This window comes from Hyla sarda, chromosome 2, assembly GCF_029499605.1.
Source record: "Hyla sarda isolate aHylSar1 chromosome 2, aHylSar1.hap1, whole genome shotgun sequence".
Classification (NCBI taxonomy): domain Eukaryota; kingdom Metazoa; phylum Chordata; class Amphibia; order Anura; family Hylidae; genus Hyla; species Hyla sarda.
In genome coordinates, this window is record NC_079190.1 from 229,719,582 (window position 1) to 229,735,714 (window position 16,133).

General features: G+C 43.0%; 1 protein-coding gene across 2 annotated transcripts in view; it reads left to right on the forward strand.

Annotated features, from left to right (window-relative positions):
- TMEM132E (transmembrane protein 132E) overlaps window positions 1-15,293 on the forward strand; it is a 466,206-nt gene extending 450,913 nt beyond the window's left edge. For both annotated transcript variants that reach the window (XM_056556520.1, XM_056556521.1), the window contains 3 exons: window positions 8,508-8,787; window positions 10,674-10,865; window positions 12,610-15,293. In XM_056556520.1, the coding sequence (XP_056412495.1) occupies window positions 8,508-8,787; window positions 10,674-10,865; window positions 12,610-13,680 (1,543 nt within the window). In that variant the 3' untranslated portion in view covers window positions 13,681-15,293. The remainder of the gene's footprint in view (window positions 1-8,507; window positions 8,788-10,673; window positions 10,866-12,609) is intronic.
- Window positions 15,294-16,133: the final 840 nt, after the last annotated feature.

Genomic DNA, 16,133 nt, shown 5'->3' on the forward strand with positions numbered 1-16,133 from the left:
TTCTCTTTTAAAAGGGTCTTTAGATTGGCCTTAAGCTGTGCTGCGCTGCCTTCCTACATAAACCTAGTGGGAGAGAAAAAAACAACAATGACACTTTTATCCTCATATACCGTCCTTATATTCCATCCTTATACCATGTTCTTATATCCCATCCTCATATGCTGCCCTCATATTACATCCTCATATCCCATCTTTATATCCTGTCCTTATATCCTGACCTTATTTCTTGACCTTATATCCTGTACTCATATCTAGTCTAGCAAATGGGGATGGGTTAGGGTTGATTGACTTATAAGTAACGCGTAAATTTCATTTAAATATCTCCAGCTATTGGCAGTTATGCTGGAACATACATACATTTGTTGAGCTTTATATGTATATATTGCAATTATTTTATCATCTACAATCCACTGTAAGTTTTCCTGATATATGTTCCTACATGATTTTTTGTAGGATGACCTACAGTGAAACCTCTTTTACAATTCCTTTTCAAAATCTTTTATTGTTGTAACTAATACCCTGTGCACGTCTCAATTTGTATTTCCATTTGTTTAGCATCACAAAACCCATGATGGCTTCCATTATAAAGTGATCCTAACAAAAAATGTTTTGGTATTGCAGCAGTTTCCTTTACTGTAGTAAGGATGTGGCCATAGCAGTGTTGGTAAAGACAGTTCTATTCATTCTAATAACAATCACTATTATAATATCACCAATGGTACTTTATGGAGAGAGGACGATTCATCCTTTTTTTCCTCAAGTACCACTAGAAAAGCATTGCAGACCATTAGAAGCTGCGAAAGAATGAATCCAGCAAAGCATTTGGTTAATTTGTTTCAAGGGAAATGGAATCAGTTTAATGTAATTTCTGATAATTGGTCGGCACCACTAATGCTCTAACCGCTCATTGTAAATAAAACACAAAATATAGAGCAGCTGCAAATAGCTTTGTTAAGACTAGCAGATGTGAATTACCTTGCTTACTTGGACTGTTTTATCTATTTCCCTCTTGTATACACAGGCACGGACCTTACACTTTTTTGTTGCTTCCATTATGTTTATCTGCATTCCTAGGCTTCATTGTATTCCTCCTGTGCCTCTTGTCATTTAACTATCCTGTTAGTCTACTAAAACTCATTTTAGCACTACAGCAACATATGCTACACACTGGCTTTTGTTTAGAATTCCAAAAACATCTTTTTCATCTCTTTGTTTACTGCGCCAATTATATTCCATTTTTTTTTACAGACATTTGAAATAAAAGAAATGCAAAACGGCAAGTTTAGGAGCCAAAGCAAAACATCAGTAAACTCATGTATTGTTAAATTTATGAAAAACATGTCTATTTACTTAGCCCTAGTGGCTGGCAATAGTCTATCTGTTCCACTAATTGACAATTCCATAAAAGGTTTCATAAAAAGAAAAAAAAAACTTCTGATCATTATTGCATTATAGAAAAGATTCCCCACCAGATTCCGCTATAAACAGCGAGAAAGGAAAGTGTCTTAGCCAGATTATGTAACAGCAACTGGAATATTATACATTGACAAGATTGACACTGCAGTGTATAGTTCAATGACAGTCCAGTGTGCATTATGTCCATCAAGGTAAAACACTACCGTGTTGATCCAAAAGAAGGATAAACTCCCCCTTGAAGCTGATCTCTGTACTGTCCATTCATATATTTCTACATTGTGATCAAATTCCCCCTCAGACGTCTTTTCTTAAATGACACCAAGCTTGATACTTATCCCCAACTCTACATCTACACTGTCTCCCCCTATAAATTGTGGTTCCCTCTAGTCTTTAGCTTAAACACTGTGCCACTCTTCTGGCTACCTTCTTCATGTGCATAGCTGCACCCTTCCTATTAAGGTGCACCCTGTCCCTACTGTAGAGCCTGAATAGGACTTGGAAGTTGGCTGGTTCTCCATGATCCATCAAACCCCTTTTCCCCATACCAGTTTCTGAGCCGCTTGTTTAGCTCCCATATCTCCCGCTGCCTCTCTGGTCATTGACAGTATATTGTATAGTCTTATTGACAGTTTATTGTTAAGTCTAGTAAAATGGTCTTTAATGGGCGGCACAACAGTGAAGAGCCACTGATTGATCAATCTGAGACAAAATGTATCTGATTTTTTCTCTCAGACAGATACAAACCAATCAGTTTTTTCTTAATCAGTTTTTTCTTAAACTGGGCTGTGATTAGTTGTTTTCTTTCTGAGATAAAAATCAGACATGTTTTAATCTCAGACAGATTGAAAAATCCTGGCCAACATGTCTGATATGTAAACAAGTATACAGTTTAGTATGTAATGACTGTCACGATGCCGGCTGGCAGGAGGTGGATCCTCTGTGCCAGAGAGGGATTGGCGTGGACCGTGCTAGTGGACCGGTTCTAAGTCACTACTAGTATTCACCAGAGCCCGCCGCAAAGCGGGATGGTCTTGCTGCGGCGGTAGTGACCAGGTCGTATCCACTAGCAACGGCTCAACCTCTCTGACTGCTGAAGATAGGCGCGGTACAAGGGAGTAGACAGAAGCAAGGTCGGACGTAGCAGAAGGTCGGGGCAGGCAGCAAGGATCGTAGTCAGGGGCAACGGCAGGAGGTCTGGAACACAGGCTAGGAACACACAAGGAAACGCTTTCACTGGCACAATGGCAACAAGATCCGGCGAGGGAGTGCAGGGGAAGTGAGGTATACATAGGGAGTGCACAGGTGAACACACTAATTAGAACCACTTGCGCCAATCAGCGGCGCAGTGGCCCTTTAAATCGCAGAGACCCGGCGCGCGCGCGCCCTAGGGAGCGGGGCCGCGCGCGCCGGGACAGAGTCAGGTACGGGAGCCGGGGTGCGCATCGCGAGCGGGCGCCACCCGCATCGCGAATCGCATCCCGGCTGGAGGCGGAATCGCAGCGCACCGGGTCAGTGGATCTGACCGGAGCGCTGCAGTAGCGAGAGTGTAGCGAGCGCTCCGGGGAGGAGCGGGGACCCGGAGCGCTCGGCGTAACAGTACCCACCCCTTGGGTCTCCCCCTCTTCTTAGAGCCTGAGAACCTGAGGAGCAGACTTTTGTCTAGGATATTGTCCTCAGGTTCCCAGGATCTCTCTTCAGGACCACAGCCCTCCCAATCGACCAAAAAAAAGGTTTTCCCTCTGACCTTCTTGGAGGCCAGTATCTCCTTTACTGAGAAGATGTCCGAGGAGCCGGAAACAGGAGTGGGAGAAACAAGTTTGGGAGAGAAACGGTTGATGATGAGTGGTTTAAGAAGAGAAACGTGAAAGGCATTAGGAATACGAAGAGAAGGAGGAAGAAGAAGTTTGTAAGAGACAGGATTAATCTGGCACAAAATTTTGAAAGGACCAAGATAGCGTGGTCCCAATTTGTAGCTAGGAACACGGAAGCGGACATATTTAGCGGAGAGCCATACCTTGTCTCCTGGAGAAAAAATGGGGGGAGCTCTTCTTTTCTTATCAGCAAACTTCTTCATGCGTGATGAAGCCTGTAAGAGAGAATTTTGGGTGTCTTTCCATATGGTGGAAAGATCACGAGTTATTTCATCCACAGCGGGCAAACCAGAGGGCAAGGGAGTAGGGAGGGGGGGAAGAGGGTGACGGCCGTACACCACGAAAAATGGGGATTTGGAAGAAGATTCAAAAACTCTGAAGTTATACGAGAATTCGGCCCATGGTAGAAGATCTGCCCAGTCATCCTGGCGGGAGGAAACAAAATGCCGTAAATAATCACCCAGGACCTGGTTAATTCTTTCTACTTGCCCATTGGATTGAGGATGATAAGCAGAAGAAAAGTTTAATTTAATCTTGAGTTGTTTACAGAGAGCCCTCCAGAATTTTGACACGAATTGGACGCCTCTATCCGAGACGATCTGCGTGGGCAACCCGTGAAGACGAAAAATGTGTACAAAAAATTGTTTTGCCAACTGAGGCGCAGAAGGAAGACCAGGAAGAGGGATGAAATGTGCCATCTTGGAGAATCGATCAACGACCACCCAAACAACAGTGTTGCCACGGGATGGGGGTAAGTCTGTAATAAAGTCCATACCAATCAGAGACCAAGGCTGTTCGGGGACAGGCAGAGGATGAAGAAGACCAGCGGGCTTCTGGCGAGGAGTCTTATCCCGGGCACAGACAGTGCAGGCCCGCACAAAATCAACAACATCCGTCTCCAGAGTCGGCCACCAATAGAAACGAGAGATGAGTTGCACGGATTTCTTGATGCCCGCATGGCCTGCGAGATGGGAGGAGTGACCCCATTTGAGGATTCCGAGGCGTTGGCGTGGAGTGACGAAGGTCTTCCCTGGAGGAGTTTGCCTGATGGAGGCTGGAGAAGTGGAGATCAGGCAGTCAGGAGGAATGATGTGTTGCGGAGAGAGCTCTACTTCCGAGGCATCCGAGGAACGAGAGAGAGCATCGGCCCTAATGTTCTTATCGGCAGGCCGAAAGTGAATTTCAAAATTAAATCGGGCAAAGAACAGAGACCACCTGGCCTGGCGAGGATTCAGCCATTGGGCAGACTGGAGATAGGAGAGATTCTTGTGATCGGTGTAAATAATAACTGGAAATCTTGATCCCTCCAGCAGATGCCTCCATTCCTCAAGTGCTAATTTAATGGCTAGTAGCTCTCGATCCCCGATGGAGTAGTTCCTCTCCGCCGGAGAGAAGGTCCTAGAAAAAAAACCACAAGTAACAGCATGCCCGGAAGAATTTTTTTGTAGAAGGACCGCTCCTGCTCCTACTGAGGAGGCATCTACCTCCAATAGGAAGGGTTTAGATGGGTCAGGTCTGGAGAGCACGGGAGCAGAAGAAAAGGCAGACTTGAGCTGTTTAAAGGCGTCTTCCGCTTGAGGAGGCCATGACTTAGGATTGGCATTCTTTTTGGTTAAAGCCACGATAGGAGCCACAATGGAGGAAAAATGTGGAATAAATTGTCTGTAATAATTGGCGAACCCCAAAAAACGTTGGATAGCACGGAGTCCGGAGGGGCGTGGCCAATCTAAGACGGCAGAGAGTTTGTCTGGATCCATTTGTAGTCCCTGGCCAGAGACCAAGTATCCTAGGAAAGGAAGAGATTGACATTCAAATAGACATTTCTCCATCTTGGCATAAAGTTGATTGTCACGAAGTCTCTGAAGAACCATGCGGACATGCTGGCGGTGTTCTTCTAGGTTGGCAGAAAAAATCAGGATATCGTCCAGATACACAACAACACAGGAATATAAGAGATCACGAAAAATTTCATTAACAAAGTCTTGGAAGACGGCAGGGGCGTTGCACAGGCCAAAGGGCATGACCAGATACTCAAAGTGTCCATCTCTAGTGTTAAATGCCGTTTTCCATTCATCCCCCTCTCTGATGCGGATGAGATTATAAGCACCTCTTAAGTCCAGTTTGGTAAAGATGTGGGCACCTTGGAGGCGATCAAAGAGTTCAGAGATAAGAGGTAGAGGGTAGCGGTTCTTTACCGTGATTTTATTAAGACCGCGGTAGTCAATGCAAGGATGTAGGGAGCCATCTTTTTTGGACACAAAGAAAAATCCGGCTCCGGCAGGAGAGGAGGATTTGCGGATAAAGCCCTTTTTTAAATTTTCCTGGATGTACTCAGACATAGCAAGAGTCTCTGGGGCGGAGAGAGGATAAATTCTGCCCCGGGGTGGAGTAGTGCCCGGGAGGAGGTCAATAGGACAGTCATAAGGCCTGTGAGGAGGTAGAGTCTCAGCTTGTTTTTTGCAAAATACATCCGCAAAGTCCATATAGGCCTTAGGGAGACCGGTTACAGGGGAAACCACAGGGTCACGGCAAGGAGTACTGGGAACCGGTTTAAGGCAGTCCTTGAAACAAGAGGTACCCCAACTCTTGATCTCCCCAGTGGACCAATCCAGGGTTGGGGAATGGTGTTGAAGCCAGGGTAGTCCAAGGAGAATTTCGGAAGTACAATTGGGGAGGACCAAAAACTCAATTTTTTCGTGATGAGGTCCGATGCACATTAGGAGAGGCTCCGTGCGGAAACGTATGGTACAGTCCAATCTTTCATTGTTAACACAATTGATGTAGAGGGGTCTGGCGAGACTGGTCACCGGGATGTTGAACCTGTTGATGAGAGAGGCCAAAATAAAATTTCCTGCAGATCCGGAATCCAAGAAGGCCATAGTAGAGAAGGAGAAGGTAGAGGCAGATATCCGCACAGGCACAGTAAGACGTGGAGAAGCAGAGTTGACATCAAGGACTGTCTCACCTTTGTGCGGAGTCAGCGTACGTCTTTCCAGGCGGGGAGGACGGATAGGACAATCCTTCAGGAAGTGTTCGGTACCGGCACAGTACAGGCAGAGATTCTCCATGCGGCGTCGTGTCCTCTCTTGAGGTGTCAGGCGAGACCGGTCGACCTGCATAGCCTCCACGGCGGAAGGCACAGGAACGGATTGCAGGGGACCAGAGGAGAGAGGAGCCGGGGAGAAAAAACGCCTCATGCGAACAAAGTCCATATCCTGGCGGAGCTCCTGACGCCTTTCGGAAAAACGCATGTCAATGCGAGTGGCTAGATGAATGAGTTCATGTAGGTTAGCAGGGATTTCTCGTGCGGCCAGAACATCTTTAATGTTGCTGGATAGGCCTTTTTTAAAGGTCGCGCAGAGGGCCTCATTATTCCAGGATAGTTCTGAAGCAAGAGTACGGAATTGTACGGCGTACTCGCCAACGGAAGAATTACCCTGGACCAGGTTCAACAGGGCAGTCTCAGCAGAAGAGGCTCGGGCAGGTTCCTCAAAGACACTTCGAATTTCCGAGAAGAAGGAGTGTACAGAGGCAGTGACGGGGTCATTGCGGTCCCAGAGCGGTGTGGCCCATGACAGAGCTTTTCCAGACAGAAGGCTGACTACGAAAGCCACCTTAGACCTTTCAGTAGGAAACTGGTCCGACATCATCTCCAAGTCCAGGGAGCATTGAGAAAGAAAGCCACGGCAAAATTTAGAGTCCCCATCAAATTTATCCGGCAAGGATAGTCGTAGGCCTGAAGCGGCCACTCGCTGCGGAGGAGGTGCAGGAGCTGGCGGAGGAGATGATTGCTGAAGCTGTGGTAGTAGCTGCTGTAGCATCACGGTCAGTTGAGACAGCTGGTGGCCTTGTTGCGCTATCTGTTGTGACTGCTGGGCGACCACCGTGGTGAGGTCGGCGACAACTGGCAGAGGAACTTCAGCGGGATCCATGGCCGGATCTACTGTCACGATGCCGGCTGGCAGGAGGTGGATCCTCTGTGCCAGAGAGGGATTGACGTGGACCGTGCTAGTGGACCGGTTCTAAGTCACTACTGGTATTCACCAGAGCCCGCCGCAAAGCGGGATGGTCTTGCTGCGGCGGTAGTGACCAGGTTGTATCCACTAGCAACAGCTCAACCTCTCTGACTGCTGAAGATAGGCGCGGTACAAGGGAGTAGACAGAAGCAAGGTCGGACGTAGCAGAAGGTCGGGGCAGGCAGCAAGGATCGTAGTCAGGGGCAACGGCAGGAGGTCTGGAACACAGGCTAGGAACACACAAGGAAACGCTTTCACTGGCACAATGGCAACAAGATCCGGCGAGGGAGTGCAGGGGAAGTGAGGTATACATAGGGAGTGCACAGGTGAACACACTAATTAGAACCACTTGCGCCAATCAGCGGCGCAGTGGCCCTTTAAATCGCAGAGACCCGGCGCGCGCGCGCCCTAGGGAGCGTGGCCGCGCACGCCGGGACAGGACCGACGGAGAGCGAGTCAGGTACGGGAGCCGGGGTGCGCATCGCGAGCGGGCGCCACCCGCATCGCGAATCGCATCCCGGCTGGAGGCGGAATCGCAGCGCACCGGGTCAGTGGATCTGACCGGAGCGCTGCAGTAGCGAGAGTGTAGCGAGCGCTCCGGGGAGGAGCGGGGACCCGGAGCGCTCGGCGTAACAATGACACACTGACCCTTTCTTATTATTAAAGCACCAGGGACAATGTGGGCTTCATGTAGTATCTAATTAACCTTGCATAAACATGACTTGCTTCCCTGTATTTATGTAGCTTACACTCAGAAGCAGCAGCATGGAGGACATTATATGGTAGTACTGAGAAGTGTAAGCCATGAATAAAGCACTGGGGTGGATCTAGTACTATAAGCTCTTGTAGACTCTCAGTCTCTCTGTCTGCCTTTAGCTCTCTCCAGCAACTGCCCCATCCTTTAATTATATACAATGCAAAATTTAATATTGATTCACTGTTTAATTTATCCCAAAGTGTACAGCTCTCACAATTCTTTGGAAAACATTTTGTTCCACTAAAAAGTGCAATTGAAAATAAAATTGTGAGATGATGAACTATCGTCATGCTAATTGTGCTGGATAATCTAACAATTTCAGTATTTCAGTATTTCTTCTATTACAATTCAACACAAAGTCAAGTTTTAAATGTTTTGGTCTGAAACGTCTATAATGTTTTTCAAAGTACTTGGCTTTATGCTCTTTTTATTGTTTTTTGTCGATAGGTCAGTACGTGACAGTGACGATGATGATGATGAAGAAGATAGAAAGTTAAACCGAGGTTGCACTCTTCAGTATCAGCATGCCACTCTTCAAGTTTTTACCCAATTTCATACCACTTCTTCTGAAGGCACTGACCAGGTTATTACAATGCTGGGCCCAAATTGGCTTGTGGAGGTCACTGATCTGGTAAATGACTTCATGCAGGTGGAAGACCCCAAAATAGCAGAGATGGTTGACAGTAATACATTGGCTGGAAGGGAGCCTGGTACAACAGTTTTTAAAGTGAGTGTTTTAAATGAAGTTTGCCCTGCAATGTTATATTTAATAGGAATTAGCTACATTTAATATATATATATATATATATATATATATATATATATACATATATATGAGTTTCATATTCTGCTATTGTTATGCTGCAGCTTGTAAGAACAGTTAAATAATAGAATATATTTTTATCATCTCCCTTCACTCAATACTAGAAATAATGTGTATTGTCATATGACATGTATATGCCACTGCAGTCTAACAACCTTTTTTTCTGAATCTAGATAACAAGGCTACAGACAAATAATCATTTATTTATTTATTTTTTTAGATATAATTTTATTACTTGATCTATGTATTTCTTTGATTTACAAGCTGTGGGTATTTCTGCATAATTCCCAAAATATCTATTTACTTTTGTATCAAAGTCATAAATTTGACCTGTTTTCAATTTTCTTGGTAATGACAGCTTTTAACCTTATAATATATGTCTTCACGTGCCGCTACTTTATCAGAGATTTCCACCTGAACAGAAAAGTGTTAGTGAACAATGCCAGGTACAAACCTAAGAATAAAAGGGAAACAGCACAATGAATTAAACAGCAGAAGGGGGCTAGCCTCAAAGCACGGAATGCAAAAGCATTTTGTACACATCAAACAACAGCAGAATGGCTTCAATCCAATAGACAAATGGATCTTTATACAACTTTTCCGCAATATTTCAGCCCCATGAAGCTTTTATCGATGTTATTGTAAACAGTGGGCAATACAACATACTAGGAAATGATAAATCCATTAAAAAGGTTTTAAATTAAGCAAGTTGTCTTGACCACATTTATATGCTTAAAGGCATTAAATGGCTGCCATGTGATTGGCTGATTAGCTATTTGTGTTAACGAGCAATTGCACAGGTGTACCTAACTAAGTGACCAGTATGTGGTATGTCGGTTTATAGTTTGACAATTCAGGAAATCGTTAGAGGGGTGTGAACTATATTTTAATAATAGGAGTGATCAGGTGATGGGTGAGGTTGTACAGTCAGGGGGTGTGATTGTTTTATGTTGAGGGGCATTTATGCCTAATACACCCCCCCCTGACTGTATCACACCTATTAATAAAGTTAAGTTCATGCCCATCCGACATGTTCTGAATTGCTACAAAAACTGTAAATTTTTCCACATTTCCTACATAGTTTTCCAACATAATAAATATAAATAAATACAAAATATCATTAGACAGAAATAGTCTACATATGCTAGATCACCGGCTCCAGCTTCCTCCAGGCATCCTACTAAATCCTGCTGTAGTAATATAGTAAAGTTAAATCAGCTCTAACCCACCCCCATTTGTTATCTAGGATTTAAAAAGGGCAGAGCTCCTCAGGGGACAGTAGATCAAAGTGTGCTCACCTTTCATTGCATATGGTATTTAGAAAGTGGCGCAGCCTCCCGGTCACCGGACTGGTATCCCTCCAGGTCGGTCTGTAGTACTCACAGGGCTTGCAGGAGAAAATCTGGGTTCTGTCAGCACTACTGTATCCAATGCAAAACCTCAGATAAATATATATAAGATCCGATAATTTATTAGCCTATTCAGACGCATTTCGAAACATATGTCTATTCTTCCATAAACAAAGGCATACAAAGATGGGTATGCCTTTGTTAATTGAAAAAGAGACGTATGTCTCGAAACGCGTCTGAATTATCTGATCTTATATACATTTGGATCTGAGTTTTTGCATAGCAGCAGAAAATAGTATGGGGAACAGGATATGAGGTCGGGATATGTGATCAGGATATAAGAATGGGATATGAGAATATTTACATTTTTTATGGAATATTAAGATATCATACAAATGTATTTGACTCTTTTGTGTCTTATTCTTTTTCCAATTTGGACAGGTGGTGTCTCCTCTTATGGAAGCAGTTCTAGGTGAAACTACCATTACAGTGACTGAAGAGAAGGTCAGCATTGTGGAGCTCCAGGCCCAGGTGATATCAGGACTTACCCTTTCCCTACATGCCAGCCCAGGAAACAGCCACACTATCATTGCAAAGACAACAGCCCAGCATCTGTTGAAGTATCCAAAACAAGTAAGTGACCCCATTCGAGAAGTAGGTTAAGTATGTCTACAGTATAATCAACAATATAATACTTTCTGCAAACAGTGTAAAAATTATATATTATTTAGATACAGGAGCGTTGTATTAATGTGTTTTTGTCAAAACACTATCACTCAATACAATTACAAATGTTACAATGTGTTTTAAGCAGATAAATATAATCCTGAAAGAAATATATCAACATTAAAGTATTTGTGTACCCAATTTTGGTCTTAACTCTCGGAAGTGTAGCATAACTGTATAAAAAAGGGAGAACATTCCCAATGTCTATTTCATCTGCAATGCTCATATGATGTGATATATATATATATATATATATATATATATATATATATATATATGTCTGGCATAAATATAATTCGCAAAAATGTTCAATCATTGTAAACTTTTATGGCATTTATAGAGAAATTTCCTTTCCCTGCTGTTATATAATGCTTTTATGTATGCATTTTTTATACAATGCTCTTCACAGATTTGTTTAGCTGTGATAGCATTGGCTATGCATCTAGTCTGCTCAGTACTGAATTAAATTCTGCACCAATGTTATGTAGATTTAAGTTTTGTATATTCCTAGGGTCTACTTTTTGTGCATTTATTTGCCTATTGAAAAAAAGTTATAGAAATGACAGCACATTGGACACTTCTGTGTATATATTTTTATTTTTAACACTCTCAATCTAATTCTTATCTCCATCACGTAAAGACAAATTTCATAGGAAGCCTGTAAACCTTCTTGTGTCTTTGGAGCATGAAAGAAAACTAGAAGATGCATGGGCAGCGTTTTCAGAATTTATACACCCACCCTCTCCCTGTTCAGCTTTTTATGTAGCATGTGCATGTAGATATTCCTTTATTTAAAGGGGTACTCTTGATGTCTGCCCCAGCGGCTGGACCCCCCTCAATCTCCGGGTGGCACCCCGACGTTCTGAACATTTTGTTTAGAACGCTGGGTTCGGTCAGCCATGGTCATGATGTCATGCGCCTTTAATAGACAGAATGGAGGAGGCGTGACGTGATGTCATGACCATGGCCGCCCGAACCCAGCGTTGTGAACAAAAATGTTCAGAACACCGGTTTGCCATCAGGAGATCGTCCCAGCAGCGTGACCCCACGTAATCAGACATCTCATCCTCTATTCCTTAGATTGGGGATAAGATGTCCACGGATGGAGTACCCCTTTAAAAGGAACCTGTCACACTAAAAATACAGTTCAATCTACCAACAGCATATTATGAAGCAAGAAGAGCTGAACAGACTGATATATAGTTTGTATAAAAAATATTCAGTATGTCATTTATTGATCTAAATCCCTGCTTATTATGTGTTTAGGAGTCCAGTTAGTGGTCCTAATCAGTGACTGACAGCTATGTTTGTATGTAAACTCATACAGTGACAGCTGTCAATCACTGATTGGGACTACCCAGAGGACTCCTAAGCTGAAAATCAGATGTGTAGATCAATTAATCACACGTTTCTGCTGAAACGCAAACCACAAACCTATATTGATATGCTCAGCTCTTCTTGCTTCTTAACATACTGCTGGCAGGTTAAACCGTATTTACTGTGCATAATGTTTCCTTTAATTAAACCGCCACCCACACCCCCCATCAAGCCTAGCACTCTAGGCAAAATTGATACAATGAATTGTGACTTTATTACTGTGGTAAATTCTATAGTATTCAGGACCAATATGTGGTGTTCTCTTTGTTTTTAGGAAGCTTTACTCAACCTCTGGCTCACATTCAGTGATGGAACCTCCGCGCCATTGTCACTCTATGATCCCAAGGATTACACATTGGCTCTCACTAGCTTGGATGAAAAGGTGGTCTCTGTAAGCCCAGAACGTTCTTTTCCTCTTGTTGTCACTGGAGAAGAGCAAGGGACAGGGCCTTTGCTTAAAGCAGAAATGATTATTAATGAAAGCTGCCAAAAAACTAAACGAAAAAGTGTACTTTTTACGGCAACAGCTCTTGTCCATGTTGTTTTTGGCTCACTTGAACCAGGAGGAGAAGGGGAACCTGGAAAAGTTCTAACTGAGGTTCCCCCACACTCACCTGTGCAAGAAAACAAAGAAGCATCAAGAACAACATCAATGATAACCTTGTCTACACCAGTTGAAGAGCACAGTTCACACGTTTCTGGGGATTATTCTTTACCTATTCCAACAGTGTATCCTCAGTTACCTCGAGGATTAACAGACTTGGAGATTGGAATGTATGCTCTCCTTGGAGTTTTCTGCCTTGCCATACTGGTCTTCCTTATAAACTGTATTGTGTTTGTACTAAAATACAGACACAAAAGGGTTCCACCAGAGGGCCAGGCTAATCCTGATCATTCTCATCATTGGGTTTTTCTTGGTAATGGACAGCCTCTTAGGTCACGAGGAGAGTTATCCCCACAATCTGAAAGCCCTGGAAATCCCTTAGAAGCAGGAACTCTGCCACCGCATCATTCTTCTTGCTGTAGAGGGGAAGCAAGAGGAAGTAGCAGTAACAGCAGTTCTCAGGCTAGTGTGCAAAGCCAATCTCATGGACGTGGAGATGGCTCCTCTGGTGGTGGTGGCTCCAGCAGAGAAGCAAGCGAGGACCCATTAAGTTCTTCTCCAACATCCAAACGCAAGCGGGTGAAGTTTACTACCTTTACTAGTTTGCCTAGTGAAGGTAGTGTTTATGATGCAGTACCAGGAACAGAAGAATGTGATCTTGAGTGGGTTTGCCGAGATATGGGACTAAGAGACCAACATGAACTCAGAGACTATATCAGGAGGGTCAGAGATATGGCATAGCCTTAGGATTTTGGGAGCCTATTGTAATGGACAATATGGGCTAACATGCACCCATTAGGTCTGCTGTTTTCTGCTAAACACAGGAATGGGATAATGTTACCTCTTCTGTCTCTATATTAATGTATTCAAACCCCACACACTGCCACTCACCTCTTTTCCTTCCTTCATACCAATAGTCACTTGAGACATTGACTTGTCTGTCTTTCTCTTCTTCGCTCTTATTCAAAACACATGCACATCTAGCCAAGAGAAGGGAGCATGTTGTCTATCTATGTCTCTTTATTCTTTAAGATGGAGATGTAAGTTGTGGCCTCCTGGTTACCAAACTGCTTTATATATTGCATAAGTCAGATATTTACCATTCTTAAGTTCAAGACAAAATGATGAAGAACCACAAAACAGAGCTGGTTCTTTTGCTCGTGAGAATGAAAAAACTGTAATGTTTTTGTTAAACAAAAACATGTTGAAAATGAATACAAATTTTAGATGATCATCAAACTGATGAGAATGAATGCAGCCGAAGATTTAAGAGACATTGGGCACAATTAATTTTGCTAGTCCAAATACAATTCATATAACAACATCGAAATAGGAAAGAACATAACCTTGAATTGTGTTGACATGATTATATTCTTAACAACTCGACAGTACTATACAGTATTATAAATGTATAAAGTACATGAATGTGTTCAACAAACAACAACAGATTCAAAAAGCACCTCAAATGTGACAAGATTTTACTCAGGGGATCTAAGCAGTTAATATGGTTCATAAATTGCTAATATGGGTGAAGCTATGCCAAAACATATTGTGGGAGAGTAGCCATCTACAAATATGTTGGTACTAAGAGGTATAGCTCTAAAGTAATGGATAAACATATACCCAAAATCACCAACAGTCTGGCTATACAAGAGGTTAAGAGTGCAGCTAATACTTGCTAACATGGAGTGTTTAGGGTTCATTTGGTCATTTTGAGACGCAGTATTTTGTTTGCCATGTCACCATACAAACCGACTATATTTAATTGTTGCAAAAGGTAACTTTTTTTCTTACGGATATTTGGAGTCAGCTTGTCCATTCAAAAATGAATCCTTGATTCTATGAGTCAGTGTTTCACTTGCGTGAGTTCAGTCTGAAGAGTTCTTGTAGTAAGATTTCTTCAAACAAACACCTAAACCTTGTATATGTATACTTTATTTTATTATATGCAAACATGCATTTATTTCTGAATTTGAGTTTACCAGGATGTGATTTATATATTTTCAAAGTAATAAGACATTAATACTCTGATGAATCCTTAACACTTTAGGACTACTGCCTTTTTAATTTCTTTTATTTTTGCTTTTTTTCGGACAAAGTCATTGAGTGTAATGGCAGAAGACCACTCACCTGTGTTAATGGATGCTACAGATGCCACCAAGTACGAAGGACTGTGCACATCTGCTAAAATCAGGGGACACATTTATTGGGGTATACTGTTCCCAAGCAGGATGAATGGGTGCATAGAAAGTTTTCCTTATATAAGACATGTACAGTATGTCTTGAATTTAACCACCATTTATGTCAACTGTTTCCCTCAATGAATATACGGGAAAATAAAGTTTGGCAGTGCACCAAAGTTACATGTGTGTTTTTGTTGCATTCTTTATATATTGAAGATGTATTCAAGTATGGTTTTCATTAATATTTTATTAAGCATGTAAGTCTGAAGTGTGGGATATTGTAAAAGCACTATAAAGTGATCGCCGACCTACGATGGCCCCGACATACGATAATTTCAAAATTTGATGGCCTCTCAGAGGCCATCGCATGTTGAAAGCAGCATCAACATACGATTCTTTTGTATGTCGGGGCCATCGCATAAATGGCTATCCGACTGCTTCAGCTGCTGCCGGATAGCCGTTTACTGTGCCCCGTGTACTCAGATGAGTGTCACTCACCCGTCCCCGCAGCTCCGGACCGTCCTCTTCAGGCTCCGCTGCATAGCTGACGCTCTCCTTCGTCGTTATCATGTCGCAGCGACATGATGACGGTGATGGAGAGTGACAATCCAGGGCAGCGGTGAAGGTCCGGAGCGGTGGGGACACGTGAGTATAACCATCTATATTACTATTGCACGGATCCCTCAACATACGATGGATTCATGTAACGATGGTTCATTTGGAATGAATTACCATCGTATGTTGAGGGATCACTGTAGTAGAGTTTTATCAGTATTGGTATTGCTTCCTATCCCCCAACTAGGGTTGTGACAGTTTAATACATTTGGCGTATTGTAAATTGTGCCAGACCTGCTGTTGCATTTGGACACTTTTGAAAGTAGAAAAAGTATCATAAGAGTTTGTTTCTCAATGGCTTCAAATGACACACCATATTTTGTTAATTCACATGGTTGTACGCGAGAAACTATCTTCTGAGTTCCTCTAATGCAGTGTTCTGGTATGTCAAACAAA